The 13,820-nt window shown below is 61.7% G+C and overlaps 1 protein-coding gene across 5 annotated transcripts in view; it reads right to left on the bottom strand.

Annotated features, from left to right (window-relative positions):
- Positions 1-13,820, bottom strand: part of LOC120385032 (alpha-2-macroglobulin-like protein 1) — a 218,429-nt gene that overhangs the window by 12,115 nt on the left and 192,494 nt on the right. For all 5 annotated transcript variants that reach the window (XM_039504109.1, XM_039504108.1, XM_039504107.1 and 2 more), the window contains exons 21-25: positions 13,416-13,537; positions 12,778-12,829; positions 12,111-12,185; positions 11,526-11,702; positions 10,297-10,378 (exon numbers count right to left, since the gene is read on the bottom strand). In XM_039504109.1, the coding sequence (XP_039360043.1) occupies positions 10,297-10,378; positions 11,526-11,702; positions 12,111-12,185; positions 12,778-12,829; positions 13,416-13,537 (508 nt within the window). The remainder of the gene's footprint in view (positions 1-10,296; positions 10,379-11,525; positions 11,703-12,110; positions 12,186-12,777; positions 12,830-13,415; positions 13,538-13,820) is intronic.

Below are 13,820 nucleotides of genomic sequence, written 5' to 3'. Positions count from 1 at the left end.
AGCAGGACTTGCTGCACTGCCACCGAACAGTCCCTCTCTGCGTGGGTCAACCACGCAGGTACCAAGCTGTAAGAGGGAGGGACTGCAGGTTCGGATGGCGGAGTCTGCCGAAGTCCTGCGTGATGAGGTCCAGCCATAACGGAAGGGGGATGGGATCCTGAACGGAGAGCTCGAGCAGCAGGTTGTACCAGTGCTGCCTCGGCCAGGCTGGAGCTACGAGTATGACGTGGGCTCTGTCCCTCCGAAGCTTCAGTAGCACTCGGTGTACGAGCGGGAATGGAGGGAAGGCGTAGAGGAGGTGATCCGTCCAGGAGCAAAGGAATGCGTCCAACAGGGAGCCTGGCGAGCAACCCTGGTATGAGCAATACAGGTGGCACTTCCTGTTCTCCTTGGAGGCAAATAGGTCTATCTGGGGAAACCCCCACCTCCGGAAGATTGTGTGGACGACATCTGGACGGAGGGACCACTCGTGGGAGAGGAACGACCTGCTGAGATGGTCGGCCAGCGTGTTCTGCACTCCCGGAAGAAAGGACGCTTCCAGGTGAATTGAGTGGGTCACGCAGAAGTCCAACAGGAGCATCGCTTCCTTGCAGAGCGGGGAGGAGCGGGCTCCGCCCTGCTTGTTCACATAGAACATCGCCGTCGTGTTGTCCGTGAACACCGCTACGCATTGGCCTTGCAGATGGGCGTGGAAGGTGTGGCACGCCAAGTGGATTGCTCGCAGCTCCCAGACGTTGATGTGGAGGGAGAGCTCCTGGGGTGACCAGAGACCCTGGGTGTGAAGGTCGCCCAGGTGGGCCCCCCATCCCAGCGCCGAGGCATCCGTGGTCAGTGTAACGGATGGACGAGGAGGGCGGAACGGGACTCCTGCACACACGACCTCTGGGTCCAGCCACCAGCTGAGCGAAGCGAGGGTAGGCTTCGTGACCGTGACTACCCTGTCTATGGAGTCGTGGTGCGGGCGGTACACTGACGCCAGCCAGGATTGAAATGGGCGAAGGCGCAGCCTCGCGTAGGCGGTGACAAACGTGCACGATGCCATGTGGCCCAGGAGGCGTAGGCAGGACCGAACTGTCATAGTGGGAAAGGCGTGCAGGTCTCGGATGATGGAGACCATCGTCTGGTGCCGAGATCGAGGGAGGCAGGCCCTGGCTACCGTGGAGTCGAGGACCGCTCCAATGAACTCCACTCTCTGCGATTGAGTCAAAGAGGACTTTTCGGCATTGACAAGAAGGCCCAGTACCCTAAACTGGTATAGTATTTCGTAATTTTGTTGGGTTGGCAACCGCTAACCAGCCTTTTTGGCTGTGGGCTGGGGGTGGGGCAGGGGGGGGCTGTGGGCTGGGGGTGGCTGTGGGTGGCTGGGGGCAGGGGTGGGGTGGGGCTGGCTTGGGGGCAGGGGATGGGGCAGGGGCGGCTGTGGGGAGGGGTGGCTGTGGGTGGCTGGGGGCAGGGGTGGCTGGGGCAGGGGCTGGCTGCGGGTGGCTGGGGTGGCAGGGGTGGCTGGGGCAGGGGTGGGGCAGGGGCGGTGGCTGGCTGTGGGTGGCTGGGGGTGGCAGGGGCTGGCTGGGGCAGGGGTGGGGCAGGGGTGGCTGTGGGTGGCTGGGGCAGGGGTGGCTGGGGCAGGGGCTGGCTGCGGGTGGCTGGGGGTGGCAGGGGTAGGGCTGGGGTGCAGGGGCTGGCTGGGGCAGGGGTGGGGCAGGGGTGGCTGGGGTGGCTGGGGGCAGGGGTGGCTGAGGCAGGGGCTGGCTGCGGGTGGCTGGGGTGGCAGGGGTGGCTGGGGCAGGGGTGGGGCAGGGGCGGCAGCTGGCTGTGGGTGGCTGGGGCAGGGGCTGGCTGGGGTAGGGGTGGGGTGGGGCTGGCTGGGGCAGGGGTGGGGCAGGGGCTGCTGTGGGCAGGGGTGGCTGTGGGTGGCTGGGGGCAGGGGTGGGGTGGGGCTGGCTGGGGGCAGGGGATGGGGCAGGGGCGGCTGTGGGCAGGGGCTGGCTGCGGGTGGCTGGGGTGGCAGGGGTGGCTGGGGCAGGGGTTGGGGCTGGGGTGGCAGGGAAGGCGGGAGGCGCAGATACTCACAAGGGGTGGGGCTGGGGTGGCAGGGGCTGGCTGGGGCAGGGGTGGGGCTGGGGTGGCTGGGGTGGCAGGGGCAGGGGTGGCTGGGGGCAGGGGTGGGGCAGGGGTGGCTGGGGGCAGGGGTGGGGCAGGGGCTGGCTGCGGGTGGCTGGGGTGGCTGGGGCAGGGGTTGGGGCTGGGGTGGCAGGGGCTGGCTGGGGCAGGGGTGGGGCAGGGGGCGGCAGGGGGCAGGGGGCAAGGGGGGGCTGGGGCAGGGGCTGGGGCAGGAAGGCGGGGAGGCGCAGATACTCACACGGGGGCTGGGAGCAGCAGGACGCAGCCGGGGACTCACCAGGCAGCAGCAGGAGCCCCAGGGCCAGAGGTCCAAAGAGCAGGAGCAGCAACAGCGCCAGGAGGCAGCTCACATGGCTCTCGCAGCACAGCGCAGCGCCCCCCGGCGGCCGGGAGGAGGAATTACAGGCTTCCCAGGCAGAGCCCATCAAAGCTTCCCTCACAGGGAAGCTAGTTAACAAGCGGTTCTAAAACCGCTTCTAAATTTAACAACGGGTTCGCGCGAACCGGTGCGAACCGGCTCCAGCTCACCCCTGCCTATGGCGGTTTAGACCGTTCCACGACTCTTATACGGCCTTGACCTGGCCTGGGTAAAAGGCCGGTAGGGCTGTTGCTGCCGGAAAGAGCGCCTCTGGGTAGCTGGTGTGTGCATACCCAGAGTGCGGATAGCTATACGACCGTCCTTGAGGGTCTGGATCCTGGAGTCCATTTTCTCCGAGAACAGACCGTGAGTCTCAAAGGGGAGGTCCTGCAGGGTATACTGCACTTCCGGCGGCAAGGTGGAGGACTGCAGCCAGGAGATGCGCCGCATAGTCACTCCGGAGGCCAAAGTCCTGGCCCCTGAGTCCGCCAAGTCCAGAGCAGCCTGGATGGAGGACCTGGAGGCTTTTCTGCCCTCTTTGACCAGAGCCGAGAACTCTTGTCGGGAAGCCGTCGGGATCAGCTCCGAAAACTTAGTGAGGGACATGAAAATGTCAAAGGTGTAACGAGCTAGGAGGGCCAACTGGTTTGCAATCCGAAGCTGGAGACCCCCCGCTGAATACACCTTCCGGCCCAACAGGTCTATGCGCCTGGCGTCCTTGGACTTTGGCGCCGGGGCTGGCTGTCCGTGCCTCTCACGGTCATTAACAGACTGCACGACGAGTGAGTCTGGAGCGGGGTGGGTGTACAAATACTCGTACCCCATGGGGGGGACAGAGTATTTTCGTTCGACGCCCCTTGCAGTAGGAGGGACGGATGCCGGCGACTGCCAGATGGTAGTGGCATTTTTCTGAATGGTCTTAATAAACGGGAGGGCCACCCGCACCGGGGCCTCGGCTCTGATGACGTTGGTCACCGGGTCTTCGTCTTCCGGGACCTCCGCCACCGGGAGGTCAATAGCTTTCGCCACCCTGCGAAGAAGGTCCTGGTGGGCCCGCAGGTCAATCGGGGGAGGGTCCGCCGTAGCGGCACCCGCCACCGCCTCATCCGGTGAGGAAGACGAGGAAAGAGTCTGGACCACCACATCTGCAGGTGGTTGTTCCGGGGCTTGGGAAGCTGTATCATGCTCCGGATGCTCTGCGGGACCTGATGGCGACAGGGCCTCCCCTGGTGGTGTTGGGGGAGGCCTGCTCACCGTGGCTTCTGGCACCCTGTGTTCAGCACCCGCTGGGCGCGGGGGGAAAGGGAGCCCTTGGGACTCATGGTATGCCCAGGGGACCCAAAAACCCCACTGCTGTGGTCCAAGGTCCTGGTTCTGGGTGCCCGCCCGGAGATCTCTCCTGCTGCCCGCCTGGGAGGCGACTGATGACTGACGCAAAGGCCACGGCGGGGGCGGGGGGGTAGAGGCGCTGATGGAGTGCACCGTGGAAGGAGGCAGCTTGTCCCCGGACAGTGCCGAGGATCGGTGCTGGCCGTCACGGTGCCAGGATGGAGATCGGGACGGTCGATTGCCTCGGTACCGGGAGCCTGACCGCGACCTCGATCGGCGGTGACGGGAGCGGCTTCGGGAGTCGCGGCGCCGAGATCGGTACCGGGAGCCAGACCTCCGACGGTACCGTCGGTCCGATGACTGGGACCGTGAGCGTCGCTGGGAGTGCGACCGGTACCGCGATACTGAGCAGTACCGGTACTGCGACCGGTGCCGAGACGGGGAGCGGTACCGAGACGGTGATCTGTGCCGGGATCGGGATCGGCGTGACGGCGACCGTTTCCTGGATCGGGACCGGGTCCGAGACTTGGAGCGCCGTCCATCCCGTCTGTCGGAGGCCGCATCATTGCCGACTTGCCCACCGACTGAACAGCCCGCACGGGCGGCGCCGGGGGCCGGAGGCTCGGTGCCTCTGCGAGCTCGATAAGCTCCCTCGCCGTCACAAATGTCTCAGGCGTGGACAGGAGATGCAGCTCGACCGTGGTCGGCACCGGGGAGCAGGGAGGTACCGGATTCGACGGCTCTTGAGGTGCCAGAGTCAACGGAACCGTGCACGGCTTGTGCACTACCACAGCCGGTGCCGGAGGTGCCGGTGATGGCTGGGTAAGCTGTCCCGAAGTTGGAGGCTTAGGAGCCAAGTGTACCGTCTTCCGTTTCCTCGGTGGAGAGAGGGAACGGTGCCGGGACTTCGGTGCCGTCTGCGAAGCTTTAGCCACGTCGGTGCCAGGGCGGCTCGATGCCGCTGGTGTACTGCGCGCCGAGGACGGTTTCGGTGCTGCCGGGGATGGAGCGGGAGGCTGAAGTGCTGACTCCGTAAGGAGCTGCTTGAGGCGAGAGTCTCGCTCCTTTCTCGTGCGCAGCTTAAACGCCGTGCAGATCGGGCACTTATCTGTCCTGTGAGATTCCCCGAGGCAGCGCAGGCAGGAGTCGTGAGGGTCGCCAATGGGCATGTGCCGCTGGCAAGCCACGCAGGGCTTAAACCCCGGTGCCTTGGGCATGAGCCCGCACCGGTTGTGGAAGAAGAGGGGCTAACCCCTCTAATTCCCTTACTATACTATAACTACTAAACTTATTCAACTAATCTAACAGCTAAACTAAGTTAACCAACTATATACACTGAAGAAATGGAGAAACGCTAGGGCTGTGGAGGTAAGAGAGCACTCCACTGTTCCAACTGGCTGTCACGGGTGGTAAGAAGGAACTGAGGAGCGGACGGGCCGGCTGGGGTATATATTCGGCGCCATAGCGGCGCCACTCCAGGGGGCGCCCAGCCGGCCCGCCGGAGTTGCTAGGGTAAAAATGTTCCAGAGAGCCGTGCACGCGCAGCGCGCACACCTAACTGAAATGCATAGGAGCAATCACTCGAAGAAGAATAAAGGGAATTCCAAGCTGGGGACTAAGCTTCCTCAACTCCCAGAAGGACCAGATTGAGGGGTCCTGGTTGTGCCTATAAGCTCTGCTGTAGCCTGCGTTCCTGTTGTCCAATAAACCTTCTGTTTTACTGGCTGGCTGAGAGTCACTGTGAGTCCCAGGAAGAGGGGTGCAGGGCCAGACTCCCCCACACTCCGTGACAACTGGTGGTAGCGGTGGAATTGACTGCACCCCATGGATGGCGCTTCCTGCAGTAAGTGACAGGGGAGCAGTAAAACGAAGGGACAATTTTAGGGGCGATTAACCCCTGGGAATGTGCGACCAGAGAGAAGGACTTTTGCAATAACAGGGTCTCCCGGGGGATCACAGCGAGCGGTGCTGGGGCGGAGGAGTCTGCAGCTCGACTCTGGCAGAGAGGTGGTGACCTCAGGAAGGACTGGCACGCTAGGGGTCTCCCTGGAAACCGTGGGGAGCAGTGATCACCCAGGCCTGTGAGTGGCCAGCAGGAAGAGGTATGCCAAGCGCATTAAGTGTGACCTGCTTAAACTGCTGGTACTGGAGCAACTGTATGAGCGGTGCCCACCCGACCTGAGGCTGTGGTTGAGGGACCAAAAGCCAGAGAACCCGCGACATGCAGGGCGACTGGCTGATGACTTTGTGAAGAGCCGATCGGGGGGTGGCAGGGAGGAGTTCCAAAAGAACAGGCCCGCTGCGATGCAGAGAGAGAGTCACCCTGGGACCTCCCAAAGGGGGAATAGGGAGAACCCCCTCCCAAGGGGAACGCCCAAGGACATGGCTCAGAGAGGCTGCAGCCTCAGACCCAGCCAGCAGAAGGGAGCATGTCCCCATCTCTGTCCCAACTGCTGAGTTCCAGGCTGAGTAGCAGAAAGATCCCTCCTTGCGGAGGCCAAGGGACCTGGCCGATCTCCGTGCGGTACAGTCCATGAGGAGAGGTTGCAAGGAGAGGTTCCTGTGGGAGAAGGGGTTCCAGAACCGAGAATGGGCTCCCACAGGGGAAGTAGAGTCATGAGGTTTCAGGAGGCAGCTGGTGGTTCCCCAGAAGTTTCGCCACAAGCTACTGTACCTGGCCCATGACATCCCTCTCGCAGGGCCCCAGGGAATCCGGCGCACCAGGCAGAGGCTGCTAAGGAGCTTTTACTGGCCTGGGGTCTTTACCCATGTCCGACAGCACTGCCGATCCTGTGACTCCCAGAGGGTGGGAAAGGCCCGGGACAAGGGGAAAGTGGCTTTGAGGCCTTTACCCATCATAGAAGAACCTTTCCAGAAGGTGGCCATGGACATAGTGGGACCTCTCAGCAAGACGACCCCGTCGGGGAAGAAATACATTCTGGTGGTGGTAGATTTTGCCACTCGCTACCCCAAGGCGGTGGCCTTGTCCTCTATCGAAGCAGACACCGTGGCAGATGCACTGCTGACCATTTTCAGTCGGGTGGGGTTCCCCAAGGAAGTCTTAACGGACCAGGGGTCCAACTTCATGTCGGCCCTGCTCCGGTGCTTGTGGGAGAAATGTGGGGTCTGGCACAACTGGGCCTCAGTGTATCACCCCCAGTCCAATGAGCTGGTGGAAAGGTTCAATGGGACGCTAAAGATGATGCTAAAAACATTTATGCACCAGCACCCACAGGACTGGGACAAGTACTTACCTCACCTGCTGTTCGCATACCGGGAGGTACCCCAGGAATCCACTGGGTTTTTGCCTTTCGAACTGTTATATGGAAGGCGGGTAAAGGGGCCCCTGGACCTGATGAGAGATGAATGGGAGGGGAAGACCGCTCCCGATGGAGAATCAGTGGTGGAGTATGTCCTGACCTTCCAGGAAAGACTTGCCGAGCTCATGGGCCTGGCCAGGGAGAATCTGGCCCGAGCCCAGAGGAAGCAGAAGGTCTGGTATGACCGCACGGGGATCACGTGATGGTTCTCATCCCCGTGAGAAAGAACAAACTCCAGGCCACCTGGGAAAGGCCCTTCAAGGTTGTCAAGCAACTAAATGAGGTAAACTATGTGGTGGAGCTGTCTAACCGGGCACATCACTGCCGGGTGTACCATGTGAATATGATGAAGCCATACTATGACAGGGGGAATGTGGTGATGGCCGTGTGTGGACACTGGGAAGAGCAGGGAGATGACCCTTTAGTGGATCTATTCCCTGGGACAAAAGCTGGTTCCCCCCTGAAGGCAATTCCCCTCTCTGATCAGCTGACCCTGGCCCAGCACGCTGAGATCAGAGGGGTGCTGCATCTATACTGACAGCTGTTTTCCAACCAGCCTGGATGCACTAATTTGACTGTCCACCGGGTGGAGACCGGGTCACATCCTCCTATAAGATGCTCCCCTTTTCGAGTCACCGGGAAAACTGCCCAGGACCTAGAAAGAGAGGTCGGGGACATGCTGGCTTTGGGGGTGATCCAGCCATCTTCCAGACCTTGGGCCTCGCCAGTGGTTCTGGTCACCAACAGGGATGGGTCAATCCGGTTCTGTGTGGACTATCGAAAGCTCAATGCTATCACCGTATCTGATGCCTACCCCATGCCCAGGCCTGACGAGCTCCTAGACAAGCTGGGAGGCGCTCGGTACCTCACCACCATGGATCTTACAAGGGCTACTGGCAAGTGCCACTGGGCGCAGATGCCAGGCTGAAATCGGCGTTTATCACCCCTCTGGGTCTCTACGAGTTTCTGACCCTGCCCTTCGGCCTCAAGGGAGCACCGGCCACCTTCCAGCGCCTGGTGGATCAGCTACTGAGGGGAATGGAGAGTTTTGCCATGGCGTATATTGACGACATCTGCATCTTTAGCTGGACCTGGGAGGACCACATGTCCCAGGTTAAACAAGTGCTGGACCGACTCCGGGAGGCTGGGTTAACCATAAAGGCTGAGAAGTGCAAGGTGGAGATGGCTGAAGTATCTTACCTGGGTATAGCAGGGTGGATCCTGCTCCTGCTGAGAAGGGGTTTGAAAGCAGCTTGGCAGGGCTTGAGAGCTGCTACTCTCAAGGCTGAGCTGATTGGGGGAAGTGGCTGCAGCTGGGGCCACGCCCCAAACAGAGCAACAGGGCCTTATAAGAAGGCAGGGAAGCCAGAAGCCAGACAGTCTCTCTCTGGCTCTAGAGAGAGATGGGCCTGGCTGCTTAGGAGCTGAGACAAGGTACCTAGAGTGAAGCAGGGTTGGGGAGAGGCTAAGGAGCTGGGGAGCTCTGGCCTGGAAAGCCCCAGGCTGCGGCCTAGTAGAGGGCTAAGAGGTACTGGGGATTGCAGGGGGCAACCTAGGGGCAGGCAAGGCAGCAGGTCCAAACCCCCTTTGCCGATGATGAGTACTGGATACTGCAGTCTGCCCCAGCGAACGGGGGCTAGAAAGAGACTGGGCAGTAGCCACTACTGAGGCGAAGTGGGGATAGTGGGGTGGGGGTTCCCCAAGGAGGGGAGACCCTAAGAGAAAGGGGTTATTGGTGGGGGCAGCACCCCATGTGAAAGGGCACCGGGGTCCAGGGAGGGACTCGGGCCAGAGGACAGGCGGATCACCGGCCTGCAGAGGGCGCTCTGAACGCTGGACTGAGCTAATTCCCGGAGTGACCAGCAGGAGGCGCCGCGGGGGTGAGTCCGACCCGTTACACTGGGCCATCGGGTGGGGAACGGCTGCCTAAAGCCAGAACCAGCCAAGGTGGAGGTGATCAGAGAATGGCCCGCTCCCCAAACCAAAAAGCAGCTCCAGGCCTTTATTGGGATGGCGGGGTACTATCGAAGGTTCGTGCCCCACTTTAGCGCCATAGCCGCCCCCATCACTGAGCTGTGGAAGAAGGGGAAGCCAGACAAAGTGGTCTGGACCGAGCAGTGCCAGCAGGCTCTCCGGGCGCTGAAGGAGGCTCTGGTTATTGGCCCAGTTCTGGCAAACCCAGACTTTGACAAACCCTTTATGGTGTTCACCAACGCCTCAGATATGGGACTGGGGGCGGTGTTAATGCAGGAGGATGAAAAGTGGGGGAGACACCCCATCGTGTACCTGAGCAAGAAGTTACTACCCCGGGAGCAGAACTACGCAGCCATCGAGAAGGAATGCCTGGCCATGATGTGGGCCCTTAAGAAACTAGAGCCATATCTCTTTGGGCGACACTCACCGTGTACACCGACCACTCTCCCCTGACCTAGATGCACCAGATGAAAGGAGCCAACGCCAAGCTCCTGAGGTGGAGCCTGCTCCTGCAGGATTACGACATGGACGTGGTCCATGTGAAGGGAAGTGCCAACCTGATAGTGGATGCGTTGTCCCGGAGAGGGGGCCCTGAACTTCCCCAGGTCACTGGGCAGAGTGACCCCGCTCTGTTCAGTCTCGAAGGTGGGAGAGATGTGATGGAGTAGGGACTGTCTGTGTGGGGGATGGGAAAGCCGGGATGACTTTAGGTGAGAGACAGGACCTGAGCCTGTAATCTGAGCCAGGCAGGGGGGAGGGGTGTCAGCACCTTTGCCCAGGAAGCTGGACAAAGGAAGGGGCTTGCTGGAGGGAGTTAGTTCCGTTTTGGTTTTGGGCTGGGTGGTGGAATTCAGGGAATCCCAAGCTGGGGACTAAGCTTCCTGAACCCCCAGAAGGACCAGATTGAGGGGTCCTGGTTGTGCCCACAAGCTCTGCTGTAGACTGCGTTTCTGTTGTCCAATAAACCTTCTGTTTTACTGGCTGGCTGAGAGTCACTGCGAGTCCCAGGAAGAGGGGTGCAGGGCCTGACTCCCCCATACTCCGTGACAGGGGGTTGGGGGTTGGAGTGAGTACGAGGGGCAGAGCTGTGTGGGGAGCAGGACTGGAATAGCACTGGGGCTGGGGGTCAGGCTGCAGCCCGGTAGGCCGTGCCCACCCAGAGCCCTGACTCGCCCGTGCCGTGCGGCCCCTCACCAGGTGTTGCCCCTGGCGTCGCTCTCCCCAAAGGCGCTGTAAGAGCCGTCGTTGTGCTTATAGAGCAGCTCACGCTGGTAGCCTGTGGGGACGGGAGAGAGACAGCGAGTCCTGGATCCGCTCACCCCCAGGGGCTAGAATCCACCCCCAGCCTGCGCCCCGTGGGGCCTGCTAGCCCTCCCCTCCCCCACGATGCTGAGACTCAGCGATTCCAGGGGTCGGTTTGAATAGGGGGATGGAGTTAAGGCTGAATAGGGCCCCGATCCCCCAAATGCTCCAGCGCCCTGACCTGGGGCTGGATCCCAACCAGCACCCCTAGAGGGAAAGGGCTCCTCTCCCATTCCCTGAACCCTGAGTCTAACAGTCCTTATGTCCTGGGCCTGAGAGAGGAAAGGCCAAGGATCTCATTCCCTGACCCCCAGAGCCAGCCAGGGCCCTGATCTGGGGCTGGACTGGAACTCAGGCCCCAGAGGTGGCATGGACAGGGCCCGATGTGATGAAGTGGGAATGTTCTGGCTGTGTTATGTGAATGCTGAGTGGGGAGTACTGGCCAGGAAGGTGGCAGGGGAGTTGTGCTGGGACGACCTGCACTGGGGAAGGGAGGATACCTGAGCATGTAACCTGAGAACCCAGGAGAGGGGGTGGAGGCCAGGTAACACCTCTGCCCCGGAAACTGGCAAAGGACAAAGGCAGGGGGAGGAGCTGGGGGGAGGCTGAGTGAGAGGCTGGAGGGAGTTTCAGTTTGAAGCTGTCTGGGAAATGGAGGGGAGCCTGACGGGCTTGGGCTTCCCAACAGGGCTGTGGCCTCCCTGGGGCCCCAGATGGACCTAACTAAAGGGGGTCCTGTTGTCTGTACTGGCAAGACCTGTTTTGGACTGTGCTTCTGTCATCTAACTAAACCTTCTGTTTTACTGGCTGGCTGAGAGTCGCGTCTGACTGCGAAGTAGGGGTGCACGATCCTCTGGCTTTCCCCAGTACCCCACCTGAGCAGACTCGCTGTGGGAAGCACAGGGAGAGGCAGAGGATGCTGAATGCTCCAAGGTCAGACCCAGGAGGTGAAACCGTGTGAGCTTCTTGCCCTGGAGACAGTCTGCTCCAAGGGAGAGGAGGCTCCCCAAAGTCCTGACTGGCTTTGTGGGGAGCAGTTCCAGAGCATCACCCAGGGACTCCGTGACACCCTCACATGGCCCCGCCGTTCCCTGGGGGTGCAGAGGCAGGAGGACACTCACCACTCTGGAGGAATCCCTTGGCCTTGTCTCTGATCTCCGGGCTCAGCTGCCCGCTCTTCTCCAGGTACTGCTGGATGTAGATGTTGGGAGCGAACCGGACCATGTTCTGCTCTCCGCAGCCGTAGGGCATGGCCAGCAGGCGGTCTATGTTCTGCAGAGCCGTGCCCATTATGTCTCCTGGCACCAAGGGAGTTGGGGGAGCAGAGAATTACCAGGCTGCACAACAGCTACCCCGTCCCTAACACCACATCAATGGAGCCCTGGCATGGGGGGGCCCAGAGCCCCCAGTTTGATTCAGACCTGGTGGGGTTACGTGGATACGTGGTGAAGAATGGCCAAGACACCAATGCCCTGGCACAGCTTCATGGCATCACCGCGGGAGTCTACCTCCCCTCGCTGGGGCCGAGGCCCTGAAGCACAGACTGCAGGGACCAGTCCTGCCCTGGCCCCAGACACCCACTAGACCTCATTGGTCTTTTCCATCCGTGATGCTCCGGCCTTGCTGATCAGAGCGCTGGGCCACAGACGGGCCGGCTGGCAAAGGGCATCGTGCTCTGGCAGGGCTGGGGCAGGGGAATTCCTTACCCAGGACAGTCACGTGGGCCCGCATGGACCCTGCCAGGACATTCGCAGGCAGCTGCAAGGAGATTTCTTCGGAGGCTGCGTAACACGAAGGCAAAGACACACCGTTAAAGGCCTCTTGGGAACCAGCCCGTCTCCAGCCAATCAGATCCCTCCATTCCTCACCGTCCAGAGCTCTCACCCAGTCACAGCCCCTCTCCCAAGCTCCCCGCACCGTGGCACGTACGTCCCCTTGAGGGCGAGGGCTGGGGGTTCTCAGTGGGAGGACCTGCCTGTGGGAGTCGGTCCCTCTCCTGGCCCCAGAGAGCCGGTGAGATGAGCTCTGCAGGGAGCATCGTGCACACGGGGGCCAGGCTGCAGGGGAGAGGAGCTGGCGCAACAGGGGCCCAGTGAGACTCGGGAGCAGGAGCCGGACGTGCTCGAGCCTTTGGCCTGTGGCAGACAGTTCCATAACTGCCCACTAGGGGGTGCATCTTCCCTGGGCAGCTGGTAATTGACCCTGTCCCAGGCAGGACATTGGCCTGGATGCCCCCTGGTCCGGTCCGGCCTGGCGGCTCCTGTGCTCCTAGCTGGGCCATCCAGTGGCTCAGCCATCACTGACGTGCCGCAGCCAAGAGACTCCCCGCGTTAGTGACACCCACTGAGCCCCGCACAGGCGCTGGGATCCTACCTTCCTGGCAGAGCAGGGAGCTGTGCGCCTTCTCCTCCAGGATCCCCCCCGGCTGTGGGGAAGGAGCATCAGACAGAAGGTCAGGAGAAGGGACCGCACACGTCACAGCCTGACAGGGCCTGCTGGGTCAGCCAGTGCCCCTAGCCAGGGCAGGATCATCCCCTACAGCCCCTGCTGTGGGGCTCGGGCACATCCAGCTCTCAGCGCCCCAGCGATGGGGCTCCCGTCCCTTCCCCAGGGAGACTGTTCAGAGCCCAGTAGATCTCACGGCTTCCTCCTCTTCAGCACGGAGCTTCCCTCTGCTAGTTCCCTCCGCCCCCTCGAGCTCTCCCATGTGTCACACTCAGCCCCCTCGAGCCCTCCCGTGTGTCACACTCAGCCACCCCCCTTGGGGTAACCCCCGTCTCTGTCTGCCCCACGACTCTCCCGCCAGCTCCCTGATCTCGCTGGGACGGGGCCGCGTGACGGGGCAGTGCAGGTCGGGGTCCGGTACGTGGATGGCGCTGTGCTGGGACATTACTTTCTGTGGCAGGACAAAGAACAATCACAAGTGCAAACTCGGCCCACGGCCACTAGGGGGTGAGACCCAGGCCCCGGATCTCCCTCCGCTCTGCCCAGAGGCCCCGACAGACACAGACCTGGACCAGCAGGGGCTTTATCACAGTGTCCACTCGCCCCTGGGCCGGCACCACGGCCAGCTCGTTGCCGCACAGCTCCTCGGTGTGCAGAGCCTCGGTGCTGACGGTGAAGTTCACCTCCCCTGCAGAGCAAGGCGGGAGACGCCCCCATTAGACAGACCAACGCCCCTGCCCGAGGCAGAGAGGAGCCCGTGTCCGAGGGTGGGAGGATACTTGAAGGGAAGGGTGGTGAAGAAGGGAGAGAATAGTAGAAAAAGAAAGAAAATGAGGGGAGAGAGAGGGAATGGGGAGAAAAGAGAGAGAAGGCCAGAGGGGAAGGGAAGGACGGAGGGAAGTGACTGTGGGAAATGGTGATTAGGACGTAAGAGGTTTCACTGCTGGGGCATCCTCTCAGCCCCCTCCCCG

The sequence above is a fragment of the Mauremys reevesii genome, linkage group 17, assembly GCF_016161935.1.
Source record: "Mauremys reevesii isolate NIE-2019 linkage group 17, ASM1616193v1, whole genome shotgun sequence".
NCBI lineage: Eukaryota > Metazoa > Chordata > Testudines > Geoemydidae > Mauremys > Mauremys reevesii.
Note: the sequence above shows the minus strand (reverse complement) of the source record. Positions and strands in the feature narration are given on the sequence as shown.